Source organism: Trichomycterus rosablanca, chromosome 11, assembly GCF_030014385.1.
Source record: "Trichomycterus rosablanca isolate fTriRos1 chromosome 11, fTriRos1.hap1, whole genome shotgun sequence".
Classification (NCBI taxonomy): domain Eukaryota; kingdom Metazoa; phylum Chordata; class Actinopteri; order Siluriformes; family Trichomycteridae; genus Trichomycterus; species Trichomycterus rosablanca.
This window is the reverse complement of record NC_085998.1, coordinates 32,524,222-32,550,984: the sequence shown is the minus strand read 5'-3', so window position 1 is coordinate 32,550,984 and position 26,763 is coordinate 32,524,222. Positions and strand designations below refer to the sequence as shown.

The window sequence follows — 26,763 nt, the reverse complement described above, 5'->3', positions numbered from 1 at the left end:
CCAAAATGTTTGCTTTCCTTCTAGTCCTGTATAGCCAAGCATGAGTCCAACGGCATTGACATCATCATCGCTCTCATAGTAAACCCCATTGAGCCATTGGGAAAGAACCGAATGGACCTTGTACTGGAGCTAAAGGTACTTAAAGATTTACATCCTTAAATGTTCTCTTGGTGTGATTTTGCATGATGCCTACTTTTTAGAATGAAAGAGAAAGTTCTTATTTTCTGATTGTTTTAACAGTTTGTCTGATTGTGAATTGATATACTTTAGAAATTGTTTTGTGAAGTTCTCCAGCTTTGTGCATTGCTTTGGGCTATGCTTTTTAAGACCACTGAAGGCTGTCTATGTTCATTTGAACAGAATAATGCCTCCAAACTGCTGCTGGCAATCATGGAAAGCTGCCACGACAGTGAGAACGCAGAACAGATCTTGGACAAGATGAGACCCAATGAGCTGGTAAGTGATCGCAAGGGCATCCTTGACTGTTTAGTATAAAAAGCCAATATTTTCAGAAATCAGTGGACATGTACCAAATTTGTATCATTAGAATATTTTAATAGCTTGTCCAAATACATTCAACATACTGTCAACATACACACAGTCATTTCAAAAATAATGTAGAAACATAGTATATAACATGGACAGAATTAAAGGCGCCCTCCACTGAAACTTGGTTGCACAACCTTTGGCAACAGTGACAGCCTCCAAACATTTTTGTAGCCATATGTGAGCTTCTTGCACCTGTCTGCTGGTGGTTTCTTCCACTGCAACTTTCTTAAGCTCTTGAATGTTTTCAGGGTTCCTTTTCCCAATAGCACATTTCACCTATCCAGGGAGTTTCAATTGGATTGAGATCAGGACTCATTGCTGACCAGTTTAAAACAGTCTGCTGTATTCTTGTGTACTTTTGGATGTATGCTTTGGGTCATTATCCTGCTGTAGGACCCATTTTGTTCCTTTCAAACCTAGTTTTCTTACACTTGGGGGCACATTCTGCTCAAAAGTGCTCTGATAATCCCCAGATTTTATGGTTCCTGTGACATGTTCAAGGCCTCCAGTTCCAGAGGCAGCAAAGCAGCCCCACCCAGTTTCACTGTTGGTAGGGTTTACTTTTTCCTGACTGGTATGCATCACCAAATAGCTCTAGTTTGGTTTTATCTGTCCATAAAAAGTATTTCCAGAAGGATTCTGGTTTGTCTACTTCACAAATGGCTACAAAAACATTTGCAGGCTGTAATTGTTGCCGAAGGTTGTGCAACATAATATTAGGGAAAGGTGCCTTTAATCTTAGACAATCATAAAGTAAATTCTGTTGTACTTTGTTTTACTTATATTTCACATTATGTGTAAACATATCTTGTTGTTTGTACACAGGTGGATGTGATAAAGGAGGCCTATGCACAGGGAGTGATGAGCGGGATTGATACTGAGTCCGCAGGGGATCAGATCAGTCCGAAAGACGTGGGCCACAACATCTATATCCTGGCTCATCAGGTAAGACTAAGCCTTGATTCTGCCAGTTATTCCATGTAGAATGTTTATGCTTGACTGCTGAACAGTTGGTCAGAGTTCAGTTTCATTTCTGCCGTGTGTTATTACTGGGCTTGAAGTCAGATAGGGGTATTTCCATCCTAAATACTGGCAGCTTTTGTAACCTTGTCCTCAATTGTTTTTCTAAATTTCCACACAATCACACAGTGTCACATATAAGAAGAGAAATGAGACGTCCTGAGTCTTAAATGTGTCCGTCGAACTGGCTCTGCCTGCAGCCATATGCTTTTGTCTTGCACATCTCACAGCTGGATCAGCCAGCACGGTCTTTATTCTTATTTTAGCACATCATCTGAAGAAAAACAAAATGCAGCTCCGGGGACTTAAGTGTCTCAGAACAGTCAACAACCCTCCCACAGAGAAATAGAGAAACGTAGAGACAGATGGATTTCATAGTCATATGAGATTATACAGTCATTTAAATGTAGACAGAAATATCATGCTTCTGATTTAGAACCTTTGAGGAAAACTTAGATTGACATGATTATAGACAAACTGTTACAAATTTTCTTCAGGATTGATATTTTACGTAACTGTGAATGTGTTTTTGTATCACTAACTGTTTTAGACAGAATTTATTCCACAATTACATAACTTTCAAAGATTTTCTTAACAGAAATGAACACTTGGTAACAGACTCATCGTTTAAAGATTATAGCAAAGTTATATATGTCTAATTTGGTATAATCAGCTGGTTGGTATGTCCTTATTTTTTATGTATTTTATATCTAAACTAATAATGCAAATTACACACAGAGTTATAATAAACATGCAACAGTGTGTGAAACTTATGGGCAACCAGGACAACCAGAATGCAGCATTATAGAGATATTGATGCATTGCCATAGCAACCACCATGCTAAAAAACAGACATTTTCTAAGTAAAATAATAAGTTTATTTTTTTATTTTTTTATTTTTTTATTTGATTCAGTTTTCCAAAACAAAAGCCTGCAACACCTCATTTTTGAAGAGTTGGCTAGTGGCCATGGTATAAGCCAGGGTAAACCCTCCAAACTGTCCTTTGGAGGAAATAACAGATTTGGTGACAGTACTTACTTAGCTTTATGTCACAGTGCCCGGGACTTTGTCTGTTTTTTCTTTATTCTGTAACTGGAGATACTAAAATGGCCTAGGTGTGAATGTGTGGGTGAATGTGGACTGGTGACCTGTACAGGGGTGTTTCCTACCTTTCGCCTGGTGAATTGTACCTACAGCGACCCTGAATAGACAATGAATGGATTAAACTGACTAGTAAGATTTATAGTTGGTAAAACCTTGATTTATAAATAGTAATTGCATATTTTCATGCATAGTAGCTATGGTGCATAGTGCTTAAAACACTATCAGCAAAGAATCAGCTGCTGTGAAAAAAGAACACAGCACAGACCATGTGATGTAGGTTATTTAAACGCTAGTGGTGTTTTGTCTCCCACTACATACATTTACTTTTATGTAACATTGCTAATTCATTAATTTTTTTTATTTATTTTTTAAAAAATAATTTCTCCCCTTTTATCACATCCAATTGTTCAATTTGCATCGTGCTTCCTCTGTCCATGCCGAACCCTGCCCTGACCAAGGAGATCGAAGCCAACCCATATCCCCTCCGAAACATGGGCAGCAGCCGGTTGCATTTTTTCCACCCACACATTGATCAGTTTGGAGCCACCTAGCATTGCATGCGGAGAGACACACCCTAAGGGCACTCTTCCTCATCTCTTGTGCAGGCACCTCTAATCAGCCGGCAGAGGTCGTAATCGCATTCTGACAGAGAGAGACCCACATTCTTTGTCCCACCCCCCAACTGAGCAACTGGCCAATCGTTGCCCATACAGCCACTCAGCCTTCGAACCGGTGAGGCAGAGCTGGATTCGATACGAGGTACTCAGAATCCAGATCTGGTTGCAGCGTGTCTTTTTTTTACCGCTGTGCCACCTGAGCGGCCAACATTGCTAATTCATTAAAAAAACGTCAACGTCCTTTTTTACTATTCAATGATTTTGAGTGTTTTCACTTTTCTCTGAATGCTTCCATGCCTCACGTCTTACCTAGTAATGTCTAACCTTCTGTTCAGATATACAGTTAAAGCCAAAAGAGACCACTAATAAAAATGCCTCTATTTTTCTTTTATTAAATAAAGCGTGACTGTATGATTAAAACCCTGAGAATATCATGACAATTAAGGTGCGAATCCTACTTCCCGTGCTTCACTGCACCACATAAAACAGACCATTGAAATAATGAAGGCTATTGCTAACCACTCAGTCCTGTTCTTAAAATAGATCCAGGTTTTTTTCTTTCCCCAGAGTACCTTGTAGCTTAGCTTGCTAAATTTTAAAATTTGCTCTTGGGACAGTGGAAGTTCTTTTTATGTACCACTAAAATCTGGAATGACAATCAGACGATTCTTTACATAGATCTTTTAACTTAGACTTTACTGTCATTGTTAGCACATTTGCATACAACGGAATTATGAGAAAACGCACAACATACATAATTACAAAGATATATGTACAAAAACATAAGACCATACATGATTTCAGTGATGTTTTATTATTGTTATTCTTTTAATGAACTCAGGATTAAAAGTCAGTGGGTAGATGTCAGTGTAATAAACCTATTTCCTTTGCCCGTCTCATTTATTTCTCTCCTAATAATTAAAACAGTGTGATTACAAACCTCATCCAGACACTTTAATTTACAACCGTTGCTTCATGAACTTCGGGAGTACAGAGCTGATAAATATGGATATAAATGCCCCTGTCTTTGTCTCTGTGTGATCATCTTGGCTTGAGATGAATAGATGAATAACTAATTGACTGGCTAGATTGAAGTGTCTGCCAGAATTGGCTCTGTATACATAGCAACTGGGGAACATCAACAAACACACACACATATAAGAACATATTACAAGTCGCAAAGTTGTCGCCTAGTTATTTCCTGCAGTTTTCTCCAAAATAATTTTGTTTTTATCCAAAATTGTGTTCATTTTATCAAAGCTTTGACATGTTACACCACTTTCTTTACTGAAAATAGTCAAATGTGACCAACACTTTTTAACCAGCTGAGCATTAGGGGGAAGTTTCTTCTTTATTGCGGTCATTAATCTCACCTGGAGCTGTTGTTCTGCTTGCTGTTGGAGATGAAGCAGTACACTCAGCGCAGAGGAAATTGATGGTGATCATGCTGTGAGGCTGTACACTTGCCATATTTGGCTATCATGACACACCTTTCCAAAATTGATGCATTTACCCGAGAAGCTGCCTTATTTAAAGATGTGTTCAAGTGCAAAGAGATTGTACCTGGCAGTTTTATTTCTTTTGAATACCTCCAAGATACTCAAAATTTTACTCAGTAAAATGTCAGTTCTGGTTTTACTGGATGTCAGTGCTGTGTTTGACACTGTAGATCATAGAATACTGCAGTATTCGTTGGAAAATTGGGTAAGACTTTCTGCAACGGTCTTTAATTGGTTCAGGTCAGAGTTACTTTGTCACTGCTGGCAGCTTTGAACGTTCTGTGGTGGCCATGACATGTGGAAACCCCCCGGGATCAGTTATCAGACCTCTTCTGTTCAATCTCTATATGCTACCTTTAGGTCAAATTCTACAGAACAATATTAATTACCACAGCTGTGTGGAGGACACACAGATATATCTCTGTCTCACCAGATGATTACAGCCTAATAGACTCAGTGTGCCAATGTCTGGAGCATTAAAATAATTGGATGAGCCAAAAAATTCCTACTATCTTAAATAATATAGCCTGAATCAAGGGTGTCCCAGCAAAGTCTAGAGAAGCTTATTCATGCTTTTACCTATGGTAGGGTGGACTATTGAAATGGTCTACAGTTTCTATGTCAGGGGGAAAATCTTTGTCCAATAAGTAAATGAAAATTAATAATATAACAGTTAGACGTATAGAAACTTTTCTTTTCAGACCATCATATAATCTTTGTGCTGGAATCATGAATTTACTGTTTCTACTCACAGCAATGCAAGCTCAGTGACTGTCAGACCATTTCTCTTGCCACCACAGCAGCCTTTTTAAGTGTCACTGGTGTTAAATTGCATGTTTAGACTGTAATGAGTGTTGATATGTGATCAGTGTTGAATGAATTGTGTTGATTTGCAGTTGGCACGTCACAGAAAGCCACTACAGCAGAGTCTAAAGCCCAGCCTGGAACTGGACAACATTGGAGATGATGCACTTGGACACTATGCCAAACACACTGCTCAGATAGAGGTACACGACATCAAGAAACAGTCAGAGCTACTCAGACAAATCATGTACTTAGTACTTAGTTCATTCTGAACATAAACTTTGGTGCTCAGCTCAGTATTTGGTACTATTATCTGGCCAAACATTATTATTAGTTATTATAATTATAGTTATTGCAGCCGGGTGGGGTGTGGTTAATAGTGTCAATAGGATGGCCTACAAACTCATGGTCAGGTGTTCACATACTTCTGTAAATGTAATTATGTGTTTATCAAGCTCATGGTTGGGTGTCCACATACTTTTGTCTAGGTTTCTGTGTGATTTTCTGTGTGTACTGTTGCTCCAGATTGTCCGTCATGACCGCACTATGGAGCAGATCGTGTTTCCGGTACCCAGCATCTGTGAGTACCTGACAGAGGAGTCCAAAGTGCGAGTGTTCACCACTACGGAGAGGGATGACCAGGGCAGTAAGGTCAACCACTTTTTCCAGCAATTTGATGACCTCTACAATGAAATGTGGTGGCAAAAGAAGATGAGGAGTATGACTTTTTTGTCTCTTGTTTTTATTAGAAAAACATTAACCACACATTAGTCATGCTATATTGATTCTGTTGTTTTGTTTTTGTCATTAGATAACGTGGCTCTTTTCTGGGTATCGAAGCACATTTCTCTGTGGGGCAGCATCTCTTTTAACCTGGCTGTGCTAGTCAACCTGGCTGTAGCTCTGTTCTACCCATTTGGAGACGATGAAGATGAAGGTAGGAAGACCTGTTCCCAAATCACCAAATTTTAATGCCAACCACAAAAAGTCTGAAAATGAGAAGTGTTTGATTTACAATTTATTAAAGTACATAAAGTCTACCTGGCATTTGGGTGGCGCAGCGGTAAATCACAGTTGCTCGCTACTGCTGGGATTTAGGGTTTAAATCTCTAGCGGTGCTATCGTCTGGTCGGGTGTCTACATACAGACAGGATTGGCTGTGTCTAAGGGGGGAAGGTGGCCAAGCCCCCACAATGGATTGACGTCCTGTCTGGTGTGTTACTGCATTGCACCCAGTGTTTCCATGGAACCAGACCCACCAAGACTCTGACCAGGGTAAAGTGGTGGTAAAACATGACTATCAAATCAAATGTCTACCTCTTATATCCATATGATTTACCTCTTTCCAAAACACTGCATTCTGACTTTTTAGATACCAGCCTACGTACAGACCTGGCTTGTAGGTCAGTCAGTTAGCAGGCAAAAGTTCTTCCACAAGGGGGTGCTAATGGTACTGTTTTTATAAGGATAGTTTGCATGAGTAAAACTGTATTTCTTTAAGGTTCTGTTATTTCAAAATTTTTAAATTATGAATACATCAGGGAAGTAAACATATTAGTAAATTATATATTTTAGGTCATTTTGAAGAAAGGCTGTTTATAACTCCATAAAATATATACATGTTTACACTTTTCATTACACAGCAGGCACTAATGAATGTTTATTTGTCCTCCAGGTGTCCTGCCTCCTTTCCTGTCTGTCCTGCTGTGGGTGGCAGTAGCTGTGATCACATCGATGCTCTTCATCCTGCCCCGGGGAGGAGGCATCCTGGCCTTTCTGCTTACAGTCATCCTACGTTCCATATACACCATAGGATTAGGCCCCACTCTGCTGCTGCTGGGAGCAACCAATGTAAGATCATTAAGATCAGTTCAAACTCGATTCTGTGTGGATATACTGTATAACTTAAAAGCAACTGGAAACAATGTGCTTCTCCAGGACTGGACTGGACGTCTCACAAGTTTGTTGTCGGTGGAGTCACATGGAGCCTCGCGTGGCTCTCCATACACAGCTCAGACTCAGACTAAGTGTCTCATTTCTTTTTTCAGTTGCTGAATAAGATTGTGTTCCTGGTGAGTTTTGTGGGAAACCAGGGCACATTTACTCGAGGCTACAAAGCCGTCATAATGGACGTCTTCTTCCTCCTGCACGTCTCCTATGTTATCGTCTGCATGCTCGGCCTGTTTGTCCACGAGTTCTTCTACAGCATACTGGTACGTCCTGTTTCTCGTTTCCATTTAAGCTATTTGTAATCACCAGGTCTTCTATAACGATGTAATTATTTCGGTACATCATTATTTTGGTCACAGTGGATCAGGCTTCTCTGAAATAACTGGGCACAATGCAGTCACACACACCTGCCAGGATGCCAATCCATCAGGGGTGTCATGGACACACCCTCAGAGATATCCAATCATGTCTGTATGTAGGCACCTGACCAGGTGATGGTGCCACTGGATATTCAAACCCTAGATCCCAGCGGTAGTGAGCTAGCGCAATTTACCGCTGCGCCACCCGAGCACAGAACAATATTTAATATACAGTGAAAATTGTGTGATCAAACAATTGGAACTTTGTTGTTTTTCCCATTATTATTAATTGCTTTATCCTGGTCAGGGTCACAGCGGGTCCTAAATACCAACAAGAAACACTGTGCTCAAGGCAGGAATATCCTGGACAAAGCACCAATCCATTACAGACACCCGAATCCCCCCCCAAAGACATTGATTGTCATGTCTGTGTAGACAGACAGTTTTGGACAATCTCTCATATGTTCCAGCAGCTAATTCATGGCAGACTGGTTTTGGTTGTTCATAGATTACATTTGACCATCTTCTAAATTTTATTTTAGTATAAAGGATAAATGAGGGTTTTTTGACAGATATTCAGTGTTTTTTTTTTTTGTTTTTTGTTTTTATTATTTCTGTCAAGCTAACCCTATTTATGTAGGCACAGAGAAGCCATCAGGTATAATCAGTGTATTTATTTCATTATTGCTGTCAAACAGCCCAAGCTAAAGTAAAAAAAAAAAAGCGTATAGAGGAATTAACCTGTATTAAGTCTCCCTCTCTGTCTTTTCAGTTATTTGATCTGGTACGTAGAGAGGAGACTCTGCTAAACGTGATGAGGAGTGTGACTAAAAATGGCCGCTCCATCTTTCTCACTGCCGTGTTGGCCATCATCCTGGTTTACCTGTTCTCCATTGTGGGCTTCCTCTTCCTCAAAGATGACTTCTTGTTGGAGGTAGACGTTCACCCTGCAATGGGTAAGCACTGACTAATGCTACTTATGATTTAGGTGATATTAGTTCTTTTTTTCTGGGCATCCCTTCCCATGTTTTAGGCACTTACAATGGCACTCCCTCTGTCTGCTTCTATTACTTGTGCTGTTATTAAAGTGTTTAATGCAGTGTTTCTATTATTTTGTCCACCATCTGTATTTCTGGATCATGTGTGTGGTTTTAAGATATTGGGCACATCTGCACACACTCTCTTATGTTACGCTGTACTGCTCTGGGGTAGGAGACGGCAGGAGCAAACACACACAGATATAATGTCTACATTAATAGCCATGCCACACAGCAGCCCTGCCACATGTAAACAAAAACAAATTAACCTTTAGAACCAGATGTACACAATCTGCCAGCACAAGCAGCAAACTGTCTGTGAGTTATTTTATTCTTTTCCTGCTCCCAGTGTTTCCCAGTGAAACCAGACCGATCTTTTTTTATTTATTTCTTAATAATTATTGTTATTTTTAGCATTTTTCCTAATTTTCCTCCCTATCTAGATAAGTCCAATAACCCGATTGCATTTCGCCTTCTCTGCTGCTGCAGACCTCTACTTCTGATCGAGGAAGGTCATGACTAACACCCGCCACTCCGACATGTAGAGTAGCTGACCGCTTCTTTTCACCTGCACTAGGTGGGTTCATATGGAGTTCCGTATTGCGCACAGAGAGCAATGATCTATGCTATCCCCCATCTCTGTGCAGGCATCATAGATCAGCCAGCGAAGGTCATAACTGCAGCAGTTATGAGAAATTTTCTCCGGCAATTCCAACCACAGACGAGCCAGCCATTGTCAGGATAAGCAATCAGATGTCAGCACTGGTGTGCTAGCATGTTTTACTGCCGTGCCACCCGAGTGCCCATCATCTTTTTCTTTACACCTTAAATGTTCTGTTGATCAGTTACGAGCTCTGCTGACCGCTCGAGGCTCTCCGTACACATTATTGCGCTCTGTGAGACTCCGCCCCTAGCAGGTGAAAAGAAGTCACGTGGGGGGGCACGTGACCGCTTCGGCCCTCTTTCATATCAGGTCAGGTGGTGGCAGCAACGAGAGAGAAAAGCTTTACTTTAATATTGTCATGACATACATTATACGGTACATTCTATTGTAATTAAGATTTCAGATGATCAGTTGGTGGTTGTGTGTAGTATAAAAGAAGCTGAAATTTCAAAATAACACTTTTCTCTCTTGCTGATTGTTTAGCAGAGAGGTCGAGGATGCAGCGAGCTTCAGGTGCTTTGAGCTGTTTCACAGATGAATGTCCTTTCCAGTCACCAGCCTCACACCATGGTAAACTACAGTCATTAAATCAGTGTTAGACACTTATGAGGTCATTTTCTGCATACGATACCAGGCAGAAGTGGGTGGTGTGAAAATTTTACAGAAATGAGCATACATGTAGCAGATATGTTTTAAGCAGTTATTTACAGTTAAAGACTTATTAACCACAATACTAACAACGTATGATATATTATCTTTAATAAAGGGTATAAGTAATAAGTAGTGAAGGATATAAGGCTGTTTTTGTGTGATGCAGTTTGTAGTTTAATGCAAGTGTGTGAGCATGTAATGTGTGAGCAGAAATTGATTGAAGTGAGACAGGCAACCATCATTTGTTAGTTACTTGTTGCTCCGGTGCAAAACTTATGAAAACAACCAACAACTCTTTGCTCATCTGCAGCATTTGGTTTGGGTAAACATTTGTATAAAATTTTTATTTATTTTTTTCAAAATCCTATCTGGAGACCTTAAGCGTTGTGTCTGAGTGGTTGAGTTTTTAGGAGAGAACCTATTTTACCTCCCATGTATTTTTATCTTCTTTATACTGTACATACATAGGTATATTTTATCTGTAATCTTAGTGTTATTGCAAAATCCTTTAGTAATAATTTATTCAAAGTGACTTACAGTTATAACTGAGTACAGTTCGAGCAATTGAGGGTTAAGGGCCTTGCTCCAGGACCCAATACTGTCAATTTGGCAGTGTTGGGGCTTGAACTGGTAACCTTCAGATTACTAGTTCAGTACCTCCACCTCTGAGCTACTACTGTCTTAATGTAGAATATTATATTTCTTTGTGCTATTTTTCCTTAAAAAGCAACAAAAATATGTAATTTAGCCAAAAGTATCCGGATTTTTGGTACAAAAGTGTGTTGTACAAATATCCACAAAGTTAAATCAGTTTATCTGGACACAAGTTTGTTGTAGTGATACATTTTGTCACTCATCCAAGTGACTTCTTCAGTCACAAACTTGTGTCCAGTTGAACTGATTCAACTTTGTGGATTTGTGTACCTGGATTATTGAACATGCGTCATGTACAAATATGTCCCTAAAACATTCTCTTGTTTGTGTTCTTTTGTTTTTCAGAAACGGAGGGTAATGATGAATCAGAGCGAGTATGTGACACTCTGCTCATGTGTATTGTAACAGTCCTGAACCACGGGCTGCGCAATGGAGGTGGAATAGCAGACATTCTTCGCAAGCCTTCTAAAGATGTGAGAGTGATGATGTGATTCTACACACTAGCACTATGAAGCACAGCTGATAATTCATTCACAATTTTTATAGTATTTGTATTGTTCTTTAATATCGTATTTCACCATGAAATATGACATGAATTTCGACCACTCGACTTCTTACAGGAACCTATGTTTGCTGCTCGTGTGGTGTACGACCTGCTGTTCTTCTTCATAGTCATCATCATCGTGCTCAACCTTATCTTTGGTGTGATCATCGACACCTTTGCTGACCTGAGGAGTGAGAAACAGGGAAAGGAGGAGATCCTAAAGACCACATGTTTTATCTGTGGTAGGTTCTGTTTATTAATTAATACAAGAAAAAAACATCTGTTGTTGAACAGATTTGATTATTTGTATTTGATCTTATCTGCTGTGTTGTAGGGCTGGAGAGAGACAAGTTTGACAACAAGACCGTGTCGTTCGAGGAGCACATCAAGTCCGAACACAACATGTGGCACTACCTGTACTTTCTGGTTCTGGTGCGAGTAAAGGACCCTACAGAGTACACAGGTCCTGAAAGTTACGTAGCCCAAATGATCAAGGTAAGTCTTTTTTTTCATATTTATCAAGTTTATGTTCTCTTGTGCATTTAAAAGGTACATAATATGCAGTCTCAAAATTGGAGGCACCCCTGGCAAGGATGGGTAGAAGAGTGTCAACAGATACAGTTGAAGACATAATGAATGGAACACATACACTGATTAGGCAAAACATTATAACCACCTTCCTAATTTTGTGTTGGTCCCCCTTTTGCAGCCCCATACACAACAAACTGTGATGCACTGTGTATTCTGACACCTTCTTATCAGTACCAGCATTAACTTCTTCTGTCGCTGGTTTTCCACTGTTTCTTCCTTGGACCACTTTTGATAGATACTGACCACTGTAGACCGGGAACACCCCACAAGAGCTGCAGTTTTGGAGATTCTCTGACCCAGTCGTCTAGCCATCACAATTTGGCTCTTGTCAAAATCGCTCAAATCCTTACGCTTGTCCATTTTTCCTGTTTCTAATATCAACTTTGAGGATAAAATGTTCACTTGCTGCCTAATATATCCCACTCACTAACAGGTGCCGTGATGAAGAGATAATCAGTGTTATTCACTTCACCTGTCAGTGGTCATAATGTTCCTGGTCGGTGTACGTCTTTGTCCAAAAAATGCTTAAACACTAAATTATACTCAGGAATCCCAGATATTACTCATTTGACTGTGTATAAAAAGTGTGTGTGTGTGTGTGTGAGAACTGGTGGGCTGGTGTTTGTCCTTTGTTAAGGAGGGGGGTACAAACTTACAGAGCATGCTGGAAATGATGTAGTGATTAACCACCTATTAATAAAGCTGCTGATGTATCAGTAAGTGAGGAGGAGGTGATAATGTAAATCTATCAGCATCTATTGGACTTTTATGTGGAGCACCATATGGACACATTCTCTAATAAAAAATTAGGAGCTTTGAAGTAAAATAATGGCAATTAGTACTTAGTACTTTACCAAAATACCTAAATGAATATGCAACAGTAATTAATAAACGGAATTCACAACTTTATGTATTGTCCAAGTCTGGCTGCTATTAAGGAAGGATGAACATTCATGCAGCTAAAATATCATAAAAATAATACAGATCATGGACAAAATTGTTTACTTTGGTCATTGACATTTTGAGTTGGAGAGAAGCTGGTGGTTGTCGAGTATTAGCACAAGAATTAAATAATTGGATTTATTATTGATTTATTTGATTTATTGTTTCAAACTATTACATGTCTTAGGCTGTGGAATTGTCCCTTATAAACATTTAGTGCTTAACTCCTATTAACATTAAGTGCTTAGTGCTTGGGTGGTGCAGGGGTTTGATTAGAGTTAAAATCTTAGCTGGTGCCATCTACTTGTCCTGGCATCCAACAGACACAGCTGGATGTGTCTGGTCAAGGCACCTGTTGCACAAGAGGGTGGGGAACAGCATAGTGTGTCTCTCCAGGTGTAAAGAAGCGGTCGGCCGCTGTGCATGATAGTCAGTCAGGGGTGGTGCAAGCAGTAGAGGTATTACACTCACTGAAATTGGAATCTATTAGATTTAGGGAGAAAAGGAAGGGGGTGATAATGGGCAAACTATCCAATAAGTACTAACGAGTCAACAGGCCTAATGAGTTGACACTTTACAGCTGGCACCAAGAGTACAGAGTCCAAAATTTTGCATATGTCAAAATGGAGTTAAACTTTATACTTGAAATTTTAATAGTGTCAAATCAAAATATGTCCTTTGGTTTAAATGGACAAACTTTTTACTAACTGTATAGTTGAAATAGTGGATAATAATGTACATTTTTGTTTGTGGTCGTGCGTGTGTGTGTCTTTATTTATTTAATTATTTATTTTTTGCTCATTTTAGCTTTGCAGCCGAGTAAAACCCCCTGAAGACTCACCTAATAGGTTTACTTAAAAAAATAAAAAAAATACTAGGTTGCTGATGGATGAGATGAGGGAAACAGGGAGTCTCGACTGTCTCACTAATGTATATATTTGTGTGTGTGTGTGTGTGTGTGTGTGTGTGTGTGTGTGTGTGTTACACATAAGGGACAGAAAACTTCTGATAAATGTATGTGTGTGTGTGTGTGTAAAAACCGTGCGTATGTATGTGTGGGGGTGTAATTACCAAGCACAAGGATGGAAAGGTGAAGCAGGTACTGCAGCAGCCAGAGCGCTGTTATGTAACCCATCTCAAGTGGCCCACTAATAGCTCAGCCCTTCCTCACACGTGCTGTCCTGTCCCACACACACACACACACACACACACACACACACACGTTGCCGCTCATTATCACAGAGTGAGTCAGGCATCTCCTAGGCAACACCATCGTCATGCACTGTTGGCGTTTACAGGAGGGGGAGGGGGACACAAGACTCTTCAGACTCTTGAGCAAATCCCAGTGCAAAGGTCACCTAGTTCCAGTGGGACAACACACACACACACACACAGTAGAAGTCCCTGCCTACATGCACGTTTACCCAGGAATGTACCTGTAGAATCAATATGCCAGTTTATCTCGTTAATTCATTATTCTTTTGCTAACCACAACTTTGATCAGATTAGTGTGTCACCTGACAATATTTCTATAACTCGTTTTCACATAAAATTTTCATAGCCCTTTGTTTGATTGCGCAAACAAAAATTGCTTGATTTAACATCATATTTTTTTTTTTTAATGTGTGAATTTTAGGTTTTTTTTTAAATAGGTTTTACAATAAAGCTGTAAAAAATCTTGCTAGTCACTTCCGAGTGATGCAACACGTGAAAAACGTCATTTAATGCCCATCATTTAACAGTCATAAATCTGAGCCCCAGAGTTGCCATAAGCCCTTTGGAAGGAAGGAATTCTATTATTGTATCCATTAATCATTTCTGTATTCATCATGCTACTGTCTGTGAACAGTTAATGAATTCCTGTGCATTAATCTGCCCAATGATGTTTAAAAACATTAAGGCTTGTGGTCCTTATTGTCATTTGTGGTTGCGTGGTTTGCATAAGATGTTTTGGAATTGTTTTGCTCTGTGTTTATCTACGGACATTATATAGCTTATAAATAAGATTTCTGCATTAGTTGTGGCTTTGCTTCATGTTTGCGGTCATTGTAAATGCACTGTTATCCATCTTCCATGTTTAAGTGTGAACATGGTCTGAAACAGTGAGCACTTAATCACTGCATGTATCACAAATTACTGGAGAGACTGATAGTAGTTAAGATTTAATGTGATCCTGTCACATGTACTACTGTCACTGTAGTGGATGGGAATAAAAAATCTCGTTACTTAAAGTGGACAGTGGTAGCTGTAATCTGACAGTTACTGGTTCAATCCCCATCACCGCCAAGTTGCCACTTTTGCGCCTCTGAGCAAGGTTCTCAACCCTCTGTTGCATTCTATGATAATTGTAAGTTGCTTTGGATAAAAGGGTTTGTTATATGACAAATGTTAAAAAATAAATAATAAGCCAAGTCTTTCTGTACAACTTTAATACAGGAGAAATCTCTGTGCATTTAAAATAAGAATTAAAGGTGCTGTTGAGTGTATTTAGTCTGCAATGTGGAGTCATGTGGGATTCAATCTGCTGTAAATCACATTGATCATAATCATCATCATAATGAGGAAAGAAATACAGCTTTAGGATTGTTCCAGTTTACATCATCTGTACTGGGTCTTTCATGCTTAACAGGATGCAGCTAGATAAATTACTTCTGTGGAAAAACACAAGGCTAGGAGATCAACAGTAAATGTGACTAATTACACTGGTTATGAGTATTAAAAAGGCTGGAATGTAAAACTCATTCTGTGTTTGTATATATGCATGAGTATGTGTATGCATAGAAGCAGTGCAATGACTGGAGGTGATGCTCCTGTTAATCAAGTGATGAATGTAATCATGCTGCTATTTCTGGACCCGCATTGATGATGGTGCACTGTAGGTGTCTTTCCGTTGGAAATCAGGGGTATACCGCTGTCAAGAGGAGCAAAGATGTAAGTTTGACAGCGGCAGTGATAAAAGTCTTTTCAATCAAACCAAGAACTTTAAAAGCCTCGTACACACATACTGTGTAAATATACACACAGTATATAACGGAAACAGTGAACATACACTTGTAAGAGATATGTATGTCCGTTTCTGTGGTTTTACTTGAATTAAGACCCACAAAAATACTTGTTACGTCTTAAATCACCTGTAGTAGATGTGTAAATACTAGATAGTTATAATGTCATGGAACTTGGCGGCACTGGCTCTTAATACCACATTAGTAATTATGATGAACTAAAGCTGGTGACTTTCAAATTTGTGTGAATTTTCTAGGCAGCAGAAGTATGTGTTTTTATTATTCAATCACAGAAAATAACACTTGCAGAAATCATTGAAATCTTGAACTGTCGCCTCACAGCAAGTAGGTTCTGGGTTCGAATCCCAGGTTGAGTTTGCAAGCTCTCCCTGTGTCAGTGTGGGTTTCCTGCGGGAGCTCCGGTTTCCTCCCACAGTCCAAAGACATGCAAGTGAGGTGAATTGGAGATACAAAATTGTCCATGACTGTGTTTGACTTTAAAATTTGAACTTGTGAATCTTCTGTAACCAGTAACTACATGAATTTAACCAAAGTGTGTTAAACATGACGTTAAAAATCCTAGTAAAAGCCACTCAGGTGGCGCAGCGGTAAAAACACACGCTGGAACCAGAGCTGGGATCGCGAATAAGTTGTATCGAGTCTTAGAACTGCCTGCCGGCTAAGGTTGAGTGGCCACATGAACAACGATTGGCCTGTTGTTCAGATAGAGGTGGGATATTAAAAAGCCGGATAGGGACTCTCTCATAACTAATGCAATTATGACCTCTGCTGGCTGGTTGATGGCGCCTGCACAGAGATGGGAAAAGAGTGCTGTCAGGGTGTGTCTGTCCGTACACAGTGCTGATCCGCATTGCACTCGTCAAAGTGTAGGTGACAAAATGCATATGGCTGCTGCCCACGTGTCGGAGGGGGCGTGGGTTAGCTTCGTTCTTCTCAATCAGAGCGAGGATCGGCATTGGTGGAGAGGAGGCATGACGCAGTCTGGCAAAATAAATCCTAATAAAATGAATAAAACATTGAAATCTTGAGACTGCCTTAAGACATTTTCCTTTACAACAGTATTTAACTTATTGGCTTAAACTAGAATTCTATAGTTTTGAGTGCTTGTGCATTTTTAAAATTTAGCAGTTAGCCGTGTGCGATGCTGCAAGCAGAGTTTTAATAATAATGCTGGTCCTCAGTCTTGAACTTGCGTGGGATACGAGGTATGACAAGGTGTTTAAAATCCTGTTTTAAAACGTGGCTTTATAGAAAGGTCCTTCCTGTAAGTGTGAAAAAAGCTATATTTAGAAACGACTGTGTGTGTGTGTGTTTCCGTTTCATTGATTGATTGCATAAGAGCGAGAGACGCTGTTCCCACCTTTGAGCATGGCTGTGTCCTGGAACCTTTGCGGTGCTCCCATCCGGCCTGGCTGTGAAAGCTCCTTACATAACGCTCAAGTTACCTCATCGTTTATCTATCAAACTTTGCAGTCACATGCACCAACACGTGCAGTCACACACACATTGATAAGCATTTCCACAGTGTTTAAAAACTAAATCTCCGTTAGCATCCAAATTATTAAAAAAAAAAAAGATGTTTTTATGAGTCATCATCTTGGTTCAGCTTCAGGTGATTTTGGTACCATTTATCGCACATTGTTTATTGTTTAACTGAAGTTGAAATGCCTCAGGAAGCATCAGGAACAAAAGTTAAACAATAAGCAATAAACTGCCGAAATCATCAGAAGTGCAACTCCTTCCTGCAACTCCTTTTGAACTGCTGGCTTCTAACTGACCTTTTTATCATTTGTCTAAAAGCACATTGTAAAATCTTTGTTAATTTACTTTAAATCCAACAACTTAATGTGAATGCTTCAGTAAACCAGACCATAGTTCATAGTTGCTTAGTTAAATCAGCGAGATCAGCGTGCGATATCATGAACAAGGTTACATTATTTTATCTTTATGTTAATTAGATTAAAAGCAGTATGAGAGAGCATGTGTTCTTTCTCTTTGTCTCAGGAGAAGAACCTGGACTGGTTCCCGAGGATGCGGGCCATGTCTCTGGTGAGCAGTGAGGGGGAGAGTGAGCAGAATGAGATGCGCTGTCTGCAGGAGAAGCTCGACACCACCATCACACTTGTAGCACAACTGTCCACGCAGCTGGCCGAACTTAAAGAACAGGTAACACACTTCACAACCTAGTTTATCATACAGACTCTCTCAGAACCACAAGCCTCAGTGGTCAGTGCAAGTAATCACTTAAAAATGACCTTAATTTTCATTAAAACAATAAATGATGGAGAAGTAAAGACCAAAATCCAAGGTCAGGTATGTGTGTTATGAGTGAAATAAAAGCTTATATCAAGTATCGCGCTCTTTACAATAGACATTGTCTCAAAGCAACATTACAGATTCCAGGACCGACAGACCAAAGACCCCTGTTGAGCAAGCCAATGGCGACAGTGGCAAATAAAAACTCCCGTAAAATGACAGGAACAAACCTTGACTGTTACATAAAAAGAAAATCAGACATCAATTCTATGCAGAAAAACCCCACAAGTTCTATTGGCCCTAGCTCATCTCAGATGGACTAAGAATGTAGAAAAGTTTTCTGTGGTCTGATGAGTCCATGCTTTAACTTGTTTTTTTGGAAAAAAATGATATCAAGTTTGCTTTGACAGAGATAAAAAGGACCATCCAGACTGTTATCAGTGACAGTTGCAAAAGTCAACAATTGTGATGGTATGGAGGTGCATCAGTGCCCATTACTTGGGTGAATTGCATATGTGTGTAAAGGTACCATTGATACCAAGGTGTATTTCTATTATTTTGATTCGGCACGGTGGATAAGGTGGTAGCACTATCGCCTCACAGCAAGAAGGTCCTGGGTTTGTGGGTGGGGCGGTTCGGGTCCTTTCTGTGTGGAGTTTGCATGTTCTCCCCGTGTCTGCGTGGGTTTCCTCCGGGTGCTCCGGTTTCCTCCCACAGTCCAAAGATGTGCAAGTGAGGTGAACTGGAGATACCATGACTGTGTTCAATATAACCTTGTGAAATGATTAATTTTGTGTAACGTGTAACTACTGTTTCTGTCATGAATTTAACCAAAGAGAAATCCTAATAAACAAACAAACTATTATTTTGATTTTAGAGAGACATGATACAATGGCCAGAAGAAGCTTTAAACCTATAGGGGGGTCTGTTACATTTTGCCATTTTAAAAACACAGAAATGGATGTAATGCCAAAGCTTTTAAAAGCCATTTCTACAGTTTTATCGACTTAACCACTGTGCTGTTTGAAGTAGCTCATCTCTGCCATCACCTACCTCACTTCTACACAAACAACACTGATCTTGTGCACATGACCCACAGTAGGGTAGGGATAGAGCCGCCTTCAAATCAGGTGATGTTAGAACTAGCAAAAACAGCTCTAAATCAGCTGCTACATCCCTCTATTGGATTATGATTCAACAGACGATAAAATGCCAAAGTCATCCTGATGTTGTGACACTTAACAGAATTTACCATTACAAATATAAAAACATTAAGAACATCAGTACTGAAAAAGAGAAGAACTTAAAAAGTTTGTCCATGTTTAGGTCCTTAAAAAAAAGACATTGGGGGCAAAATGAGACAGATAAGGGGCCATGGTGGGTGAAAGGTTGGGGCTGATTGGGTTCTTAAACAGTGTCATCATGACTATGTGTATGTTTAACCATCTTCTACATTTCTACAATTCCTTTCTGTGTCTTAAAATAATGAGTGTTAATGAAATTACAATGTATGGCAGCTGTAGTACACATTTCAAAATGCAAATCAAATTGAAAATGTCCAGGAAAAAGAGCTCATATGATCGCACCAGTCAAAGCCGAATGTGTCTAAAGATCTTGAAAAAATATTTGCAAGGAAAGTTTGTCAAACATTTATCAAGGCCAGTGTTGTTTTTCATTTAGGAAAATGTAGCACAACCAGTGTTGTCTATTTAAAGCGGCATTGACTCCAGAAGTCCTCTTAGTCACTTAATGGTGCTCTAGGTCATCATGAACATTTGTGAACACAGAATATAGAATCAAATGTGTGTTTAGGTTGCAAATGATGTTGTTTGAGCATTAATTTAAATAATAATGGAAGCCTATTCTGGGTTCCTCAGTTGGAGCATGTCTAAGCCCTTACCCCTTTAAATAGGTAGCTGTTCTGTAACAGAGAGAATTCAGTAAGCAGGTTGGAATTGGTTACGTCTACAATTGTAATTCGAAATCCCCCAAAAAAACTTTTGGACCAGTTGTGTACATTTTGTGTAATGCCATATTACAGCTAAATATCTTCTGTATTTTTTATCAAACTACAGCTCTGCCAGTTCCTGGCAGTCATGTGCCGAGGGCTCACTGTAATTCCCCCAGCCATGCAAGATGTTAAGTAACTTATTAAAGTGCTTTCTTTCTCAGCTTGAAGCCTAATTAAACAAATCCTCCTCACCTCTCCAATCCCACCCGGCTAAATTACTGCTGAGCCGAAACAGCCAGGACATCAGCTTTACCCAGCTGGGTGTGAAAACTCTAAATCTTTCCAATGTGACTTTTTCGCAGTGTTGACTTGATGTTCTTAGAACTATCGATTGGTATCGGTATTTAATTAAATGTACCAGGCTCTTCTACTTCACTGTGTGAAGATCCATTAATGGTTAGATGTTCCATTATTAATTGTAGATACCTTTTCCTCCCACAAACATCTTGTTCAGCTGGATGTGCTGGCTTGTGTGATGTAGTTTTGAAAATAGAATTAATAAATGTTTGCTAGGTACATTGCAATACTCTTACAAACATTTTAGGAAATAATATAATATTTTTACCTTGCCCACATCAATATGGATACAAGTAATTAACATTTTTCATCCGTTGGCATTTTACATCGTCCATACCGAGGTGCCTTGTCTGCTAGGTAGAGTAATTTGATATGATTGCTCTAAATGACTAAACTTGCATCAGAGGCTGTGCACAGGAACTCATAATAAATCATGCACAGTTTTCTGAAATGTACCAGTGTCTGTTTTCATATTCTCCACTTTGCAAACATCATCGGACCCTGCTAAATTGTTGTGAAAAAATATGCTTTGATATTTGTACTATTTACGTGTTATAATATTGTACTGGTTATGTCCTGGCCAAACAGACTAACTTAAAATAAAGAGGGTTGTGTCAGGAAGGGCATCCGGCATAAAACTGTGCCAAATCAGGTTTGTGGACCAGAATAATCCACCGTCTTAACATAAATACTGGAGCAGCAGAAATAGGAAAGATAATGTGTAGTATTAAGTAAGTTATTGATGAATAAGTGATTTGGGATACATCCACACTTGTAAAAGACTAGCAGATGAAGAAATGCTTATTTTGTAATGCCTTTTTATCTGGCCTCTGTTAAAACCCTCAATAGGTTACAGTATATACGAAATGCCGCTGCTAGGATTGTCACTGACCACATTATTCCCCTCCTTCAGAGTCCTCACTGGTTAGTGCATTTTGTATCCAGTACAGGGTTTTGAAAGGGTTTTTGGTGGTTAAACTGCTGTGTACTGAAAAAAGGGGAAAATATTTCTATATATTATGCTGATTCCTCCCACATGCTCTCTTTTCACAGATGTACAGGTTTTTTTTCTGTATACAGTGTGCTGGTTCTGTCTAAAGACTTTAGATTTTCTTACAGGTTCAGGAACTTTTTCTATCTTGTTTATTGTGCTGACTTTGGCTACAGGCGATTTTCTCGAAGTTCTACAATTCCTCTTTTATGTAGAGTGCTGACTGCTCTTATAAACACTTTCTTACAAGGTTTAGAACTTCCCTCACATTCAACCCACTTGCAATTTCTCACAGGTTCTAAAGCGTTCTTCACCTGTGTCATGTGTTGGTCCTGACCACAAGCTTTTGTCATAGGTTTAAAATGTTTATATAATGTGTTGGCTTAACCCACAGTCAGCGGCATTTATGGTTTTACTTCAAGACAGAGAAAGCCAAGAATCCACTGACATCACCAAATGCTTTTTGTCAAGTCAGATTTATTTGTATAGTGCTTTTTACAATGGACATTTGTCTCAAAACTATATTCTTTGGAATATTGTGAAATCATGTTGGCATAAGGGTGCTCGGGTGGCGCATCAGTCTATTATACAGGCCCACCACCGTTGAGATATGGGTTTGAATCTCAGCAGTGTTGTTGGCTATCTGGGCATCTACACAGACTTGATTGGCTGTGTTTGAGAGGGGTTGGTGCCCTCTCCTGTATTCCTGCCCTGTACCCAGTGTGTCCTGGTGGTTTCCCTGCCCAGGTTAAAGCATTATTTGAGATGAAATTTAATGGAAATGTTGGTTCACATGGATCATTAGATTTTGCACCAAATTGTGGAGTGGATGCCAGCTTGAGTGCATTCTGTCATTACAGCAAAAGGAGGAACATATCAAATACTGGATCTAACCATTCACTCAAATTATTGTGCTAATTATATGACTTGTAATGAAAATGTATGTGTTAATTTCAAGAATAATGCAAAATTAGAGCATTTTATAGTGGCCTCAGACTTTTGGCCCCATCTGTAAATAGTGCACCATCATTTTTAAAGACACTAAATTCTGAAAACTATTTTTGTCCTAATATAATAAGTTTACCTCTGAGGTATTAGCAGACTGATGTAAAACCTTCATTTCTTCGTGTGTCATGTATCATATATGTCTTGTATGTCTGTGCAGATGACTGAGCAGAGGAAACAAAAGCAGAGGATGGGTTTTCAAATCCCTCCTTCACACTGATGTTAACATCATAACCAGCACTACTGCTACTACTGCTACCATCTCATCCACCGGCATCTCATCCTAGCTTTCTTCAAAGCCTGATTGCTTTGTTCTGACTTTGAGCTAAGAAGGAAATGCTGACGTGCGGTCTCACTCACATGGTAAATCAGTGTACGTTTGCAGACTTCGTCGCTGTGTGCTCCGAGGCTGTGGGCTGCGGTGTTTAAGTCCAGTATTGTTACGCAGAGAAGCACCGGCGTCCACTGAAACGAGAGCCAAGAGCAGATCCCCCATGTGCTGTCTGTGGAATTTTAATTATAAAGTATTACTTGTTTTAAGTGTTATTCCTTTTTATTGCAGTCTGACTTTTGGCAGGAACTGGAGTGAGTTGATTTGAACTTTGGTTATGGATCTGACTCAGTAAGATGAAAGCTGCTTTGAAAGTGCCTTTGAGCTTTTCTCATGGTAGAACTGCTGACTAATGTGGCCTTATATGCTTTAGAAATAATATATTAAGAAAAAAACATTTTAAACAGAAAACTGGAATTATGAGGATTTGACCTGGAAAATTGTACACTTTTGTGCCTACCATGAAAATGACTGCATTAGATTTATTTTTAAAAGTTGTACATAAAATTATAGCTTATATTTGTTTTATTAACGACTAGTGACAGGGGGAATGTAATTCAAGACGTTTAAATGTTACTTGGATTGGTACAATATACTATTGGGAACTAGCAGATCCTAAGTATCCTAAGTAACTCAAATATTGATACACTATATGGCCAAGAGTGAAGGCTCCTTTAAATTTAAATGCCATTTTATGATACAGCAGGACTTTACCTTGGCACAAAATCATTGTGGTGTGGTGCAAAGGAACTCCATTGGTCTGCACAGTGCCTTAACCTTAACACAACTGAACACTTTTGTGACAGTTGGAATGTTAATTGTAAACCAGCATCACGTCTGACCTCAAAAATGATATTTTGACTGAAGGAGCACAGAATTCCACACACTCTTCATAAAATCATGACCATATAGTGTATCTGCAAACAATATTAAACTTTAAAATCAGAATGTGCTTTTAACTGGACAACCTATAAACCACACAGGCCCTGATTTACTAAGATTCACAAAAAACCTAAGATAAGCAAAAATACATAAAACTATACTGACTAAAAGTCTGATTTTTTCTGCTAAAGTAGTGACATTTTACTTTAAAAGCATTGCTTATATAATTCTCTGATAAGCATGTTTACTACTGCAACCAGGAAAGCTCAGGCAGTACTAAACTGGCCTTTTTTGTGTAATGTCTTTAATCAGATGAATTGTGTATGATAAAATCTGTGTGCAAAATTGTTAACATAAAACAAAGGGGAACACATTTTATTGTTTACTTATCGACACAGTAACTGCATCTATTGTGCAAAGTATGCATCAGATAAATACCTGGCCTTCTCTCGTATTAATTAACAATAATACACCACACACACTTTTTGTGCAAAATAGCAAAAACATATTGGAATTGAGTTTTTGTATCCTTGAATAAAAACGCACCAGTGTGCATATTCATTAAGGAAAACACTCAAAATAAAGGTGTATTGGTCATTTGAAAGATGCAAACCCTGTTAGTAAATCTTTTTTAAACATTTTAAACGGTAGCAAAGCCTTAGTAAATCAGGGCCAATGTGTGAAAAGTCACCTTAATTTCTTTGAAATGTTTTTAATTTGCACATATGTCAGAAGAGTATGTGTCTTTTGTTCAGCTTAACTCAAATTTTATGTGGTCAAACTGGAATAAAAATGTGTGTTAAATTACTTACTGCATGTGACTTATTGTACTTGCTTTACAACCAGCAGTTCACTCCTTCACACACATACAAGTGCAGTCATCTAAAAATTGTTGTGTTTGATCATGTGGTATTTACCCCCTCTAAGACTTACGCTCCATTTCTTTTGGTAAATGATTTACATCAGTGAATGTAGGACTGCACCAAAGTCTGAAGAAGGTATGAGACCGACACCTAGAAATTCTCACAGAATAATCTCATCTGGGGTTGTTACATTATAAATAATTATTATTATAATAATTATAAATGTTATATACTAGTTATATACTACACTGTTCTGTCTTGATTTGCATGGTTGGCAGATGCCCGAAAAACTGAACCTGTCCGAATTCATAATGCAAACTAAAAGGATTAGTAGACAATGAATAATGGGCTGAAATGTGTTTCAGGGTTTGTTCTGGGTTCTTTGATTCCATTGAAGGGAAATCGTAATGAAGCAATGTGTAATGAAGCAATGTGGTAGGGCCAATGATAGCTCAGTGGTTAAGGTATTGGACTAGTAAGCAGAAGGTTGCCGGTTCAAGCCCCGCCACCACCAAGTTGCCACTGTTGGGTCCCTGAGCAAGAACAATTGCTCAATTGCTTTAACCCTCAATTGCTCATTGTGTAAGTCGCTTTGGATAAAAGCGTCTGCTAAATGCTGAAAATGTAAATGTAATAGCATATTTAGATAATTGTGTACTTCTGACCATCAGCAGTCTGGGAAAGGTGTTTTCTCTTGTAGCATGACAATTTCCAGTGCACAAAGTGGTGTGCGGTAGTTAAACAAACTTGACCGGCCCTGACGTCGACCCTATTTAAAACCTTATGAGCCAGGCCTTCAAATGTTAACGTATGACAATAAAATAAAATGGTTTAAGTAGATTAAGTAGATACACAAGCCGTAGATTCCAAAATGTATCTGTTTTTAAATCCACCGTTACTGGAGCTTTAAAATATGGTACGTGTTGTGTGTGAGTTAATCTCTGGCCCTATTCCAGACGTGGCAGATTGTTAGCCTACGTGAATGACAGAGCTGCCAAATTTAACGTCTGACTGAGCTGGAAGCACAAACTGGTGTCAATATCCTGGGAAAAGTGCTTCTGGAATGTTCAGTTAAAGCAGAGGACGACAGGACAGACATACACTAGTACACCGTCCACCCAGTTTAAACACAGCCTTACCTTCTTGATTACAGCAAAGCATCATGCATCAGAATAGAAATAGTAGAACTATTGCTGTTAGATTCTTACTACAGGAATAGATAAACTCCTAATAGCATAGTTACTAAGTGTTTCAAAAGGTACAGCAACTAAAATAAATTAGAATTAAAGTCTGAAGAACAACATTACACAATTTACTAAACTAGAATTTTTATCAGCAGCATCTTTTATTATAAAGACCAATGCACTGAGACACAAATTGAGACCCAAATCCTGGACGCCTAAACAATAGAATAAAGTAACAAGCCTGTTGAAGCTTAAGTATGATTTTAACCCTAATGATGTTTATTTGTTTCTATCAGTCAACTGTTGAACAACTTAATTTAATGCAAACTCTAGCTCTGTGAGCTTCTTGTACCTGTCTGCTGGTAGTTTCTTCCACTCTTCCACTGTGGTTCTCTCAAGCTCTTAAATGTTTGCTGGGTTCCTTTATCCAATAGCAGATTTCAGCTCTCCCCAAAGATTTTTCATTGGATTAAAAGCAGGACTCATTGCTGGCTAGTTTAAAACAGTCTATTTTAGTGTACTTTTAGTATGTTTTGGGTCATTATTTGCTGTTGGACCCATTTTGTTTGACCTTGTTTTCTTACACTTGGGTGCACATTTTAATCTTAAACACTAATAATATGTAACACATTCAAGGCTTCCAGTCTCAGAGGCAGCAAAGCAGCCCCACAACATAATGGAGCCTCCACTATGTTTTACTGTAGGTAGGGTGCACTTTTCTTTACAGGTTTTATTTTGTTGTCAATAAATGTAATGTTGGTAGACATTGCCAAAGAATACAGTACTATACAGTACAGTACTATACATGTTTTTTGCTACATATCCTGGCTTCTCAGGGTTTAGGGCCCTGCTTAAGAGCCTAACAGTGGCTGCGTGGCAAATCTGGGATTCAAATCCACAACCCTCCAGTAGGTAAACCACAGCTCTTCCCTCT

The 26,763-nt window shown here is 39.1% G+C and overlaps 1 protein-coding gene across 1 annotated transcript in view; it reads left to right on the top strand.

Annotated features, from left to right (window-relative positions):
- The window catches only part of itpr2 (inositol 1,4,5-trisphosphate receptor, type 2), an 81,183-nt gene extending 56,594 nt beyond the window's left edge, over positions 1-24,589 (top strand). Inside the window, exons 43-57 of the mRNA XM_063004194.1 lie at positions 25-135; positions 361-456; positions 1,375-1,494; positions 5,687-5,797; positions 6,120-6,312; positions 6,406-6,531; positions 7,270-7,445; positions 7,643-7,807; positions 8,676-8,859; positions 10,088-10,174; positions 11,255-11,382; positions 11,530-11,695; positions 11,788-11,948; positions 18,014-18,175; positions 22,730-24,589. Coding sequence (XP_062860264.1) covers positions 25-135; positions 361-456; positions 1,375-1,494; positions 5,687-5,797; positions 6,120-6,312; positions 6,406-6,531; positions 7,270-7,445; positions 7,643-7,807; positions 8,676-8,859; positions 10,088-10,174; positions 11,255-11,382; positions 11,530-11,695; positions 11,788-11,948; positions 18,014-18,175; positions 22,730-22,789 — 2,046 coding nt within the window. The 3' untranslated portion in view covers positions 22,790-24,589. The remainder of the gene's footprint in view (positions 1-24; positions 136-360; positions 457-1,374; positions 1,495-5,686; positions 5,798-6,119; positions 6,313-6,405; positions 6,532-7,269; positions 7,446-7,642; positions 7,808-8,675; positions 8,860-10,087; positions 10,175-11,254; positions 11,383-11,529; positions 11,696-11,787; positions 11,949-18,013; positions 18,176-22,729) is intronic.
- The last annotated feature ends 2,174 nt before the right edge of the window (positions 24,590-26,763 follow it).